This window comes from Solanum stenotomum, chromosome 9, assembly GCF_019186545.1.
Source record: "Solanum stenotomum isolate F172 chromosome 9, ASM1918654v1, whole genome shotgun sequence".
NCBI classification, from domain to species: domain Eukaryota; kingdom Viridiplantae; phylum Streptophyta; class Magnoliopsida; order Solanales; family Solanaceae; genus Solanum; species Solanum stenotomum.
This window is the reverse complement of record NC_064290.1, coordinates 47,677,326-47,689,833: the sequence shown is the minus strand read 5'-3', so window position 1 is coordinate 47,689,833 and position 12,508 is coordinate 47,677,326. Positions and strand designations below refer to the sequence as shown.

The window sequence follows — 12,508 nt, the reverse complement described above, 5'->3', positions numbered from 1 at the left end:
AAAAAAAAAAAAAAAAAAAAAAAAAAGGCAAATGTAGTGACAACATTTTTCATTCATTTGTATTTGTATTTTGTACCATGGCAATGCTGCAGAACTTCAGTTCCTTCCATCAATCCATGAAAATAACTCCATTTAAGATTCACATGATTTTCACTTGTTGTGTAAAACCCCGAAAGCATTATTATCATTCATTTCAAATCTCATCTAAATATACTCAAAAATTGGTTTTAGAATTTGATCCCAAAATCCCTATTGAAGAAGCCACCACCCCACCAAGTTCTTGGTACACTGATTCTTGTTTTTACACTTATGAACTCAATCGAGTCTTCTTCAAAGGCTGGCAATCTGTTGGTATATATAACATCATTTTTGAATTTTTGCTTACTTTAGATAGTATTCTCTTGATTTTCCTGAATTTGTTTTTTTTTCTCTATAGTATGCTTCAGTTTTTGGATCTATTAGTAGACTGCAGCGCGCATTGCCGTGTTATTGTAGTTTTTGCTTTTGATAGGCTATTGTTGATTGTGTTTCGAATATGCACTATTTTGTTGCTATGTTTCTTCTTCTTTGTACTTGGATTTGAGCAAATGGTCTTTTGTCAATGAGGTAGTGGTAAGCAAGGGCGGAGCTATGTTGTTCTCAGGGAATTACACCAGTTATTGCGCCTCAATCTTGTCAAGTTTTTCCTTTTTGATATTAAATCTTTTGTCTTTAATATCAATATGGCTAAAGCTTGGATGTTTAGAGCTTTGCTTCTCCATTTGCAACTGTATCAGTAGTTGGCATAGCTATTGGTATTGTAGTCTTGGAATGTAGCTCTTACATATGTTTCTCTGTTTTCATGTGTAAGTGAATAGAGAAAAAATACTGTTATGACAATGCACAACATGCTTAATATGAAGTATATATTTCCAAAGTGTAGCTTGCAAAGTTCAAATGCAATCTGCTTAATATGCTATATCCGAAAGGCGTTGGTTAAAAACCTGATCACGTGGAACAAAATTGTATTGACAATAGGACAAGTAAAACAGAGAGTATTGAGTTATTCTGCTCTCTGAATTGCAGGGTACACTGAACAGATCAAAGAGCCTAGGCAATATTTCACTGGAAGGTATTAACTCTCTCTCGTTCGTGTTATTCTTGATATGTACTTATATCTGTTTTGTTCATGTAGCTAATTGTTGAAATAAAACAGATTGGGCAATTTCGAGTATGTTGTATGTCGAGATGATGGTGGAAAAATACATGCTTTTCACAATGTTTGTCGCCATCGTGCCTCTCCTCTTGCTTCAGCAAGTGGGAAAAACTCTTGCTTTGTTTGTCCATACCATGTGAGTTTTTTCATTGCATGCTCAGATAGAGCTTTCTTTATCCTTTTAGCCTATCCTTTATGTACTTAGTTATTAGCCTCGATATCATTCCCTTGATATAGAGGAGGAAGTACCATCCAATATACTTCATTTACTGGTTCTTCCTATCGCAGGGGTGGACATATGGATTGGATGGAGCACTTCAAAAGGCAACTCGAATAACAGGAATCAAGAACTTCAGAGTGAATGTATTATAAATATATATGTTATATAACCACATTCTTCGTTCGATATGTAAAATGTTGGGGTGGTTTGATCCTATATAGTTTTCTATATGAATGATAGGATATGGGACTAATCCCAGTGAGAGTAGCTGTATGGGGACCATTCATACTTCTCAACTTCGAAAATGGAGTTTTGCCCGAAGAAGAAGCTGATATTGACTTGGTTGGAAATGAATGGCTGGGTAATTCATCCCAAATCTTGACTGATGGTGGAGTGGATTCTTCATTGAGTTTTTTATGCAGACGTGAATACACCGTTGAGTGTAACTGGAAGGTCAGTTCTCACATTATGGTTATAAATCAGTTCTTTTCTAATCTGTGTCTTTAGAAACATACTTTTATGCTTTGTCATCTTGTTAGCTATTCATTTTAGTGTAAACTCTGCTCACGTCTCCTTACTTACTATCTGATCGATTACTTAGAATGATGATATGCTCTTGATCCTAGAATCAAGCTAAATTTTCGAACTTGAGTCAATTCAAAGTTTCAGACCAGTCTGTTCTATTGCAGGTCTACTGTGACAACTACTTGGATGGTGGTTATCATGTACCATATGTTCATAAAAGTTATGCTTCCGTTCTGAAACTTGACTCGTACTCCACCACTGTATGCCCAAAACCATCTTCATCTTATTCCAACTTCTGGATTTTATGCTTGTTTTCTATTTACTCAAGTATATGGTTAACATTTACTCCTAATAACGAATCAGATACTTGAGAAAGTCAGCATCCAACGATGTGATGCAGAAAAGGACCAAGAATTTGATCGACTTGGATCAAAACCAGCGTTATATGCATTCGTGTATCCCAACTTCATGATAAGTAGGTATGGTCCTTGGATGGACACGAATCTTGTACTTCCTCAAGGACCTCGGAAATGTCTAGTGATAGTTGACTACTTTCTTGATTCATCTCACAAGGTAAATGTAGTACACAATATGTTTTCTTACTCAAAGATAAATGTATTACTTCGAGTAATTTCATCTTGTTTGTTCACAGGGTGATGAGAGTTTCATCGCCCAGAGTCTCGAGGATAGTGAGACAGTGCAGGTACAGTATCAAGTTTTGTCATTGACACATTTATCGCGTATATGTAATCTGTATGTATTCAGATGCGTAACGCTCATTACACTTTACAGATTGAGGATATGAAGTTATGTGAAGCTGTTCAAAGAGGCCTTGAATCACCTGCATACTGCTCTGGCCGCTATGTGCCACAAGTTGAGAAGGCTGTGCATCATTTTCACAGCCTTCTATATGAAAGTCTTTCTAAGTGATCTACTTCTTTGTGTAAATATTGCATTGATAAGATACTATCTGAAAATTATTCACATCATCGAGATTCATATGTTTGGGACAATCACGTGTACAGTGTTCTTCTCATCCATCCTTTTTGATTTATACCAGAAAAGAGAATTTCGTTCCTGACCATAATCATGATCACATCCACAACCACGACCTCAACCTTAGTCACATCATCGAGATTCATGTGTTCGGGAGTATGACAATCACATGTACGGTGTTCTTTCGTCCTTCCTTTTTGATTTATACCTGGAAGAGAATTTCATTCCTGACCATAATCATGATCACATCCACGACCACGACCTTTTTCAATGAGGTGGAAAAAGAATATTTTTAAAAATACTAAATATAATCTAGCATGAAGAAAATAAATAAAAGAAAAGAAGAGAACATAAAGTTTCATTTAATAATAAACTAAAATAAGAGGAGAAAATTACTTATTGTCACCACTATAACTAGATCTTAAAAGGGGATTGGTAGATTAAGTTTCATTTAAACTAATTGGGCTATTGATGTATCCAATTTCCCCCTTTGTTTTTTGGGCAAACTAATATTAAAAAAATTTAAACTATTTTTCTACGAATATATTGTAATTTAATTTTTATATCTCTACGTATATAAGAAAATAAGTGAAAAGAATAAATTTGACCATCAAAATAATAAATTCAAATTAGTCGTTGAATTAAAAAAGTTAAAAAAACGTGTGAGAAGGATAAAATATATCCCTACATAAATTGTCTTTTTTTAATAAAAAATAATTTTTTCACTTACGTTGGAGGAAAATAATATATGTGAGTCATTGTGTATTAATAAGTGTATATATGAGTCACTTACACAACGAGGATTTATATTAGCTCTGATAAAGTTGAGGAACATATATTAGACCCCTTTTCCCCTATTTTAGTAATATTATTTTCTCATATTTAAGTCTCAATCAGTAGCTAAATTGTAGATCATGTTATTATTGTTTGGCCTGCAAAATACAGAAATAATTTGAGTCCAAAAACATGGTAGTGCTACAGAAATTCACTTCTTTTCATCAGTTCAACAAACACAAATTATCTTCTCCTTTAAAGATTCAATTTTTCACTTGTTCTGTAAAATCCAAAAAGCATCATCTTTCATTTAAAATTTCATGTGATTATAATCAAAAATTGGTTTTAGAATTTGATCCCAAAATCCCAATTGAAGAAGCCATCACCCCACCTAGTTCTTGGTATACTGACTCTTGTTTTTACACTCATGAACTCAATCAAGTCTTCTTCAAAGGTTGGCAAGCTGTTGGTACGACATCTTTTCTTATCTTATTGACATCTCTCCGTCCATTTTTACTTATCTACTATACTATTATTCTGAGACGTCCAACCATTTTATAAAACCAATGAATAATTCAACATGTTAGGTCTATTTTACCCTTGTTGTTTAGATGACTTGTATTTAATATGGATGATTTGGTAAAATTATCCGCTTCTTAATTTTTGTGTCAAGTAAATAGTGGACAACTATTGTTGGACTATATGCTTCTTTATCATCCTTGAAATTTTTGTTTAAAGATTGATACTTTATATAGTATTTATTCTTACTTTCTCTGAATTTCTGTTTAAAGATTGATAATTTGGATAGTATTTTATTCTTGCTTTGTCTTAATTTTTGTTTGAAGATTGATACTTTGGATAGTATTTACTCTTAGCAACTCTTAGGTTACAATTTTTCACGTGGCAGGTTTAAGATCATAATTTATTCCTAGTAACTCTTTAATTACAATTTTTTCGTGTGGCATGTTGAAGATTATAGGATTAAAAGATATTTTTGATACATTCTACCTATCTAGTTTAAGTCCACAAAATTCGAAAGTCTTGTTTACTTTCTTAAACTAGACGAACAAATTGAAACGGAGAGAGTACTATTATACATGGGAGGGAAGGGAATCCTTCTTCATTTGCAACTGTATCAGTAGTTGGTGACTTGGTGTGTGTGTTTTTTCTCTTTTTGTGTGTACTTTTTCATGTGTAAGTGTATTTCCGTGATGGGAATAGAGAAAAATTTAGTCTAACGTTGTTGAAGTGTTTTGTGTATACTGTTATGAGAGCTCTTTTAAGGCATATTTTCAAAGTGTAGCTTGCAAAGTTCAATTCAATGTGAGTGCAATCTGCTTAGGATGCTATCCTAACGCGATGGTAAGATACCTGATCACGGGGAACAAAATTGTGGTAATTGTATTGACAACAGGACAAGTAAAAAGAGAGTATTGAGTTATTCTGCTCTCTGAATTGTGAATTTTCTGCAATTGCAGGGTACACTGAACAGATCAAAGAGCCTAGGCAATATTTCACTGGAAGGTATTAACTCTCGTTCGTGTTATTCTTGATATGTACTTATATCTGTTTTGTTCATGTAGCTAATCGTTGAAATACAGATTGGGGAATGTTGAGTATGTTGTATGTCGAGATGACAGTGGAAAAATACATGCTTTTCACAATGTTTGTCGGCATCATGCCTCTCTTCTTGCCTCAGGAAGTGGGAAAAGCTCTTGCTTTGTTTGTCCATACCATGTGAGCTTTTTATTACTCAGTTTTAGAGCTTTCTTGATCCTTTTAGCTGATTTCAGTTTTCGTCGTCTCAGTAGTAAATGTGATTTCACCATCAGTTAATTTCTCAAATGGTCACTCAACTAAGGGTAGTTCACTCAGTAAATGTTACCAGATATTGGCTGTAAATCTAAACTCGTTTTACTTCAATAGTCAGCATGTAATGACATTTACTAGAGGAAGAGACTATTGGGGTAAAACGAGTTTAGATTTACAGCCAATATTGTTGTGCTTGCACACATTTTGGGTACTGTTATGACCAGCATATATACTTATTTGGTTGTTATCTGATATACTTCATTTAATGGTTCTTCTTCTGTTTCGCAGGGGTGGACATATGGATTGGATGGAGCACTTCTAAAGGCAACTAGAATAACAGGAATCAAGAACTTCAAAGTGAATGTATGTAATAAATATATGTTATATTCTCACTTCATGGTCGTTATGTATAATGTCGGGGTGATTTGGTCTTCTTTATGAAGGATAGGAGATGGGACTAGTCCCAATGAGAGTAGCTGTATGGGGACCATTCATACTTGTCAATTTTGAAAATGGAGTTTTGCCTGAACAAGAATCCGATTTTGACTTGGTTGGAAACGAATGGTTGGGTAGTTCATCCCAAATCTTGGCTGATGGTGGAGTGGATTCTTCATTGAGTTTTTTATGCAGACGTGAATACACCATTGAGTGTAACTGGAAGGTTAGTTAGTTCTCACATTATGATTTCTCCTCCTCTTAGCTATGCATTTTAGTGGTCGAGAAAGTTATTTGACATTACTATCTGATTATAAGCTTGATCCCAGAATCATGCTAAATTTTCAAACTCAGAGTTTCAAACCAGTCTAGTCTCTTCTCTTGCAGGTTTTCTGTGACAACTACTTGGATGGTGGTTATCATGTACCATATGCTCATAAAGGTCTTGCTTCGGGTCTGACACTTGACTCGTACTCTACCACTGTATGTCCAACATCAGCTTTATCATTCTATATACTTCTATTGTTGCGTGTAACTCCTAATAATGAATCAGATATTTGAGAAAGTCAGCATCCAACGATGTGAAACTGGTAGTGCAGAAAAGGACCAAGACTTTGATCGACTCGGATCAAAAGCTTTATATGCATTTGTGTATCCCAACTTCATGATCAACAGGTTGGTGCTTCATTAACATATACATAAACGTCATGACCTGCAATTCTTGTAAAACTAAACTCTGGAGCTTTGTGTAGGTACGGTCCTTGGATGGACACGAATCTTGTACTGCCTCAAGGGCCACGGAAATGTCTAGTGATATTTGACTACTTTCTTGATTCATCTGTCAAGGTAAATGTAGTACACAATATGTTTTCTTACTCTCCGTCCCAACAATTTAGCCTGAAAAGAAAAAAAAGTGGGGTAGAAGTTAAGTTTCTATTGAATTGAGTAAGATCCTTTTGAATAGAAGATGCAAGATAAAAGGTATTACTTGGAGCTAGCAATTTCATCATCATCTTTGTTCACAGGGTGATGAGAGTTTTATCGCACAGAGTCTCGAGGATAGTGAGACAGTGCAGGTACACAGTAAATTGCAATCTGTATGCTTTCATACTCATTATAATAACATTGCTGATTACAATTAACAGATGGAGGATATAAAGTTATGTGAAGCTGTTCAACGAGGCCTTGAATCACCTGCATACTGCTCTGGCCGCTACGCGCCACAAGTTGAGAAGGCTATGCATCATTTTCACACCCTTCTATATCAAAATCTTTCTGATTGATTCATGTATATTTTCATCTTATTTCAACAGCACAGTACTTTAAATAATTAAAAAAAAGGCTTAAAATTCAATTAATATGGAATAGACGGAGCAGTCTATTCTATTTAATGGACAATATTTGGAAAAAAAATCTTTAATATAATTCTCCCACATAGTACGGACAATCTCCTCACATTGAACTTGCATTTCTCAATCATATGACCGAGAAGACCAACCAACATTGTTATTTTGAGTCATTTGTTGGTCAATATCATTTGCAACTATATTTTCATGCTCATAGATCATAAGTATTTCATCACTTTTTTGGTATTCTCGCAATAATTATGTAACATTGTACAAACTTGTGTGTTAATATCATAATGGTCCCTGCCTTGTTCCACTTGTGTGCAATTACATACATTTTCAGTGCATTCATTTCGTCAAACATATTGGAAGTAGTGATTATCAACAAATACATCACCAATTTTGTCCTTTTTCATATTAAATTGTTTTAAACACTTCCATATGTAGGCGAAAAAAAGTTTTTCTTATTTTGAAAAACCAAAAAGATCACTCCCTCCGTTCTTATTTATATTCACTAAATCAATTCATACTTTATCGTGGTATGATATCGCATGGCCAAACGCCTAACGTCCTACTTAATATATGCATTTGCTATTGTTGTTGCTTTGCAGTATTTTTGTGCTTATTTGGTTTTCTGAAGTTTAATGTTCATACATCATTTAGTAGTGATACACATGAAATTTATGGATAAATCTTTCATAAGTATATATGTTGTGTTTTTCCAAAGGTAAAAATTGGGTATCTTGTTGATCTCTTTGCCATTGGAATCTTTTCGCAATTTATGTTTTTTTATTGTTAAGTTTATGCTTTCTTATTTTTAGAATGCTTTTTTATTTTCTTTTACCATGTTTTCTGACTGTTTTAAATTAAATTTGCAAAATAGAGATATTATCTCTATCACAATTGACTATTGCTTCTCTGCAGATGTTACAAAATAGTAATAAAAATTGTGTACCAATTCTCTATTTCTTTTTCCATATATATTGTTATGAAAAAAAGTCTTAAGAAGGATGTGTATGTTGTATATTTTTCTTCTCTATTTTTTGTAATTTCTCTATTAGAATTCTTTAATTTTATTTTATATGAATTTCTAATTGTTGTAAATTGTATTTTTATTTTTGCTCAAGTTATTAGTCATATGAGTTGGAAGTTTGCTAACTACTCATCAAAGTTCAAAATTTATAATTGGTTGCTCAANCATCACCCCACCTAGTTCTTGGTATACTGACTCTTGTTTTTACACTCATGAACTCAATCAAGTCTTCTTCAAAGGTTGGCAAGCTGTTGGTACGACATCTTTTCTTATCTTATTGACATCTCTCCGTCCATTTTTACTTATCTACTATACTATTATTCTGAGACGTCCAACCATTTTATAAAACCAATGAATAATTCAACATGTTAGGTCTATTTTACCCTTGTTGTTTAGATGACTTGTATTTAATATGGATGATTTGGTAAAATTATCCGCTTCTTAATTTTTGTGTCAAGTAAATAGTGGACAACTATTGTTGGACTATATGCTTCTTTATCATCCTTGAAATTTTTGTTTAAAGATTGATACTTTATATAGTATTTATTCTTACTTTCTCTGAATTTCTGTTTAAAGATTGATAATTTGGATAGTATTTTATTCTTGCTTTGTCTTAATTTTTGTTTGAAGATTGATACTTTGGATAGTATTTACTCTTAGCAACTCTTAGGTTACAATTTTTCACGTGGCAGGTTTAAGATCATAATTTATTCCTAGTAACTCTTTAATTACAATTTTTTCGTGTGGCATGTTGAAGATTATAGGATTAAAAGATATTTTTGATACATTCTACCTATCTAGTTTAAGTCCACAAAATTCGAAAGTCTTGTTTACTTTCTTAAACTAGACGAACAAATTGAAACGGAGAGAGTACTATTATACATGGGAGGGAAGGGAATCCTTCTTCATTTGCAACTGTATCAGTAGTTGGTGACTTGGTGTGTGTGTTTTTTCTCTTTTTGTGTGTACTTTTTCATGTGTAAGTGTATTTCCGTGATGGGAATAGAGAAAAATTTAGTCTAACGTTGTTGAAGTGTTTTGTGTATACTGTTATGAGAGCTCTTTTAAGGCATATTTTCAAAGTGTAGCTTGCAAAGTTCAATTCAATGTGAGTGCAATCTGGTTAGGATGCTATATCCTAACGCGATGGTAAGATACCTGATCACGGGGAACGAAATTGTGGTAATTGTATTGACAATAGGACAAGTAAAAAGAGAGTATTGAGTTATTCTGCTCTCTGAATTGTGACTTTTCTGCAATTTCAGGGTACACTGAACAGATCAAAGAGCCTAGGCAATATTTCACTGGAAGGTACCAACTCTCGTTCGTGTTATTCTTGAGGTCAACTTATATGCCTTATATGTTCTGTTCAAGTAGCTAATCGTTGAAATACAGATTGGGGAATGTCGAGTATGTTGTATGTCGAGATGATGGTGGAAAAATACATGCTTTTCACAATGTTTGTCGGCATCATGCCTCTCTTCTTGCCTCAGGAAGTGGGAAAAGCTCTTGCTTTGTTTGTCCATACCATGTGAGCTTTTTGTTACTCAGTTTTAGAGCATTCTTGATCCTTTTAACTGATTTCCGTTTTCCTCGCCTCAGAAAATGTGAGTGAACTAGCAGATATTATTGGCTGTAAATCTAAACTCGTTTTACTCCACTAGTCATCATGCAATGACATTTACTAGAAGAAGAGACTAGTGGGGTAAAAATGAGTTTAGATTTACAGCCAATATCGTTTTGCTTGCACACATTTTGGTTACTGGTATGACCAGCATATATAAGTTCATTTAGTACCATTTAATACAGCAAGTAAAATAAGAGTTTCGACTTTGCTACGTCCTTCATGTGTTAAGCTTGCAAATGAAATACAGTACTACAGTCAAACCTGTTACAAAAGATATGCTAATTATTAGAGTAGATGAGTTTGTATGGTTGTCTTGTGATATTATTTAAAATAAAATTTAAGATCTATTATTTTAAATTCGATGTCGTTAAATGTATGAGCTGAGTGAAGTAGATATCAAGGTTACAACAACAAGATACCAAGTATAATCCCACAAGTGGGGTGTGGAGATGGTGGTGTGTTAAGTGTGTATGCAGTCATACCCCTTTATACCTTGTGAAGGTAGAAGGGTTGTTTCCGATACACCCTCGGCTCAAGTAAAGCATATCAATATCAAGTATTGAAAGGAAATACAATAATGAAGAAGCCATGCTAAAATAAAGTAGAAGAGAACAGTAGTAGCAACACGTTGAAGACTCAAATTCTCCTTAGTTTCTTGTGTTTCTTCCTCCTTTAGTTTGTGATGAATCGGTATTGTGACCATCAACAAGTCAGACGAGGGACATAATATTCACTTACTTAACTAGTTAATTCAGAAGTAAACTTTTTGCTTCTTGTCAATCGATTTTTTTTTTCTTGATTTCTTTATGTACTTAGATATTAGGCTTCGTACACGCATCCCAGAGGATATCATTCTCATGTAACTTATTTGGTTGTTATAGCATGCAATACTATAATTTTAGACATACAGGAGGAAGTACCATCCGATATACTTCATTTAATGGCTCTTCCATTCGCAGGGGTGGACATATGGATTGGATGGAGCACTTCTAAAGGCAACTAGAATAAAAGGAATCAAGAACTTCAAAGTGAATGTATGTGATAAATATATGTTATATTCTCAGTTCATGGTCATTATGTATAATGTCAGGGTGATTTGGTCTTCTATATGAAGGATAGGAGATGGGACTAGTCCCAATGAGAGTAGCTGTATGGGGACCATTCATACTTGTCAATTTTGAAAATGGAGTTTTGCCTGAACAAGAATCCGATTTTGACTTGGTTGGAAACGAATGGTTGGGTAGTTCATCCCAAATCTTGGCTGATGGTGGAGTGGATTCTTCATTGAGTTTTTTATGCAGACGTGAATACACCATTGAGTGTAACTGGAAGGTTAGTTAGTTCTCACATTATGATTTCTCCTCCTCTTAGTAGTGGTCGAGAAAGTTATTTGACATTACTATCTGATTATGCGCTTGATCCCAGAATCAAGTTAAATTTTCAAACTCAAAGTTTCAAACCAGTCTAGTCTCTTCTCTTGCAGGTTTTCTGTGACAACTACTTGGATGGTGGTTATCATGTACCATATGCTCATAAAGGTCTTGCTTCGGGTCTGNCAAATACAAATAGTAAACAATTAAAAATACTAACCTGAAGGATCCCATCTTCCGCCATGTTTAATTAATATTGATACGTAGTTGTCCATCACAAAAAAATAGGATTTTTCAAACAAAAAAAACTTCAATTAGTCGCCAGTGACAAAATTTCTGGAAGAAAATTGAAGAGAGAGAAACGTGGAAGAAAAATGGATAAAATCAGATTTTTGAATTAATTTTAACAAATTAGAGTGAATTAAGGAAACTGAATATTCTTAATTAGTTTGGATCCCTTATTTCATGCTAATCATTAATTATCTACAATAAATTCAAATTAAATTATAGCCCACAATTTCAGTTTTTTACTTTATTATTTCTAATTCCGTTTTTTTTTTTAATTTTCGTTTATCTTTTTATTTATTTTTTAAGTTTTTTCCAATTAATAAAAACATTTCTTTTTTTTTAACTTGTTATAACCTGAAATTTTTAATGCTATAGCTTGAAAGTCTAAATCTACTGTTATAGCTTGAAAATAGTACTATAATATATGTCATATATGAAATTTACACTTAACTTTAATCATTAAAAGGAACTTTAATCGTTTAAACGGATCTATAAAAAATTACAAGGGACACACGTGCAACGCATGTGTCCAAAAATTAGTGTATTCATAGTGCACACTCATTACACTCTGGTTAACATTGCTGATTACAATTAACAGATGAAGGATATAAAGATATGTGAAGCTGTTCAAAGAGGTCTTGAATCATCTGCTCTGGCCGCTACGCGCCACAAGTTGAGAAGGAAGGCTATGCATCATTTTCACAGCCTCTATATGAAAATCTTTCTGATTGATTCATGTATATTTTCATCTTATATTTAACAGCACAGTACTTTAATGGGGTTATGTTATACTTGTTTAATTCCTCATCACTTCCATCGTAACATGTTAAGTTTTAAAAAGTATTATAAGTAACAAGCTTTGAGGATTTGCTCAATTGTTCATTCTC

At 33.6% G+C, this 12,508-nt stretch overlaps 3 protein-coding genes across 3 annotated transcripts; all 3 read left to right on the top strand.

Moving 5' to 3' along the window:
- The first annotated feature begins 77 nt into the window (after window positions 1–77).
- LOC125875800 (choline monooxygenase, chloroplastic-like) lies at window positions 78–2,910 on the top strand. The gene is made up of 9 exons (XM_049556838.1): window positions 78–351; window positions 1,066–1,111; window positions 1,196–1,331; window positions 1,484–1,558; window positions 1,656–1,868; window positions 2,105–2,200; window positions 2,304–2,513; window positions 2,593–2,643; window positions 2,733–2,910. Exons 1-9 carry the CDS (start codon window positions 78–80, stop codon window positions 2,868–2,870), a joined length of 1,239 nt encoding a protein of 412 aa, XP_049412795.1. The 3' UTR covers window positions 2,871–2,910.
- A 956-nt stretch (window positions 2,911–3,866) lies between these two features.
- Window positions 3,867–12,394, top strand: LOC125875798 (choline monooxygenase, chloroplastic-like). Its single transcript, XM_049556835.1, has 11 exons — window positions 3,867–4,179; window positions 5,189–5,234; window positions 5,312–5,447; window positions 5,811–5,885; window positions 5,971–6,183; window positions 6,345–6,440; window positions 6,511–6,632; window positions 6,710–6,803; window positions 6,983–7,033; window positions 7,103–7,262; window positions 12,376–12,394. The coding sequence occupies exons 1-10, from the start codon at window positions 3,903–3,905 to the stop codon at window positions 7,238–7,240; spliced, it is 1,248 nt and encodes a 415-aa protein (XP_049412792.1). The 5' UTR covers window positions 3,867–3,902; the 3' UTR covers window positions 7,241–7,262; window positions 12,376–12,394.
- Window positions 7,855–11,557, top strand: LOC125877600 (choline monooxygenase, chloroplastic-like). Its single transcript, XM_049558845.1, has 7 exons — window positions 7,855–7,913; window positions 8,475–8,590; window positions 9,602–9,647; window positions 9,732–9,867; window positions 10,923–10,997; window positions 11,083–11,295; window positions 11,447–11,557. Exons 1-7 carry the CDS (start codon window positions 7,855–7,857, stop codon window positions 11,555–11,557), a joined length of 756 nt encoding a protein of 251 aa, XP_049414802.1.
- Window positions 12,395–12,508: the final 114 nt, after the last annotated feature.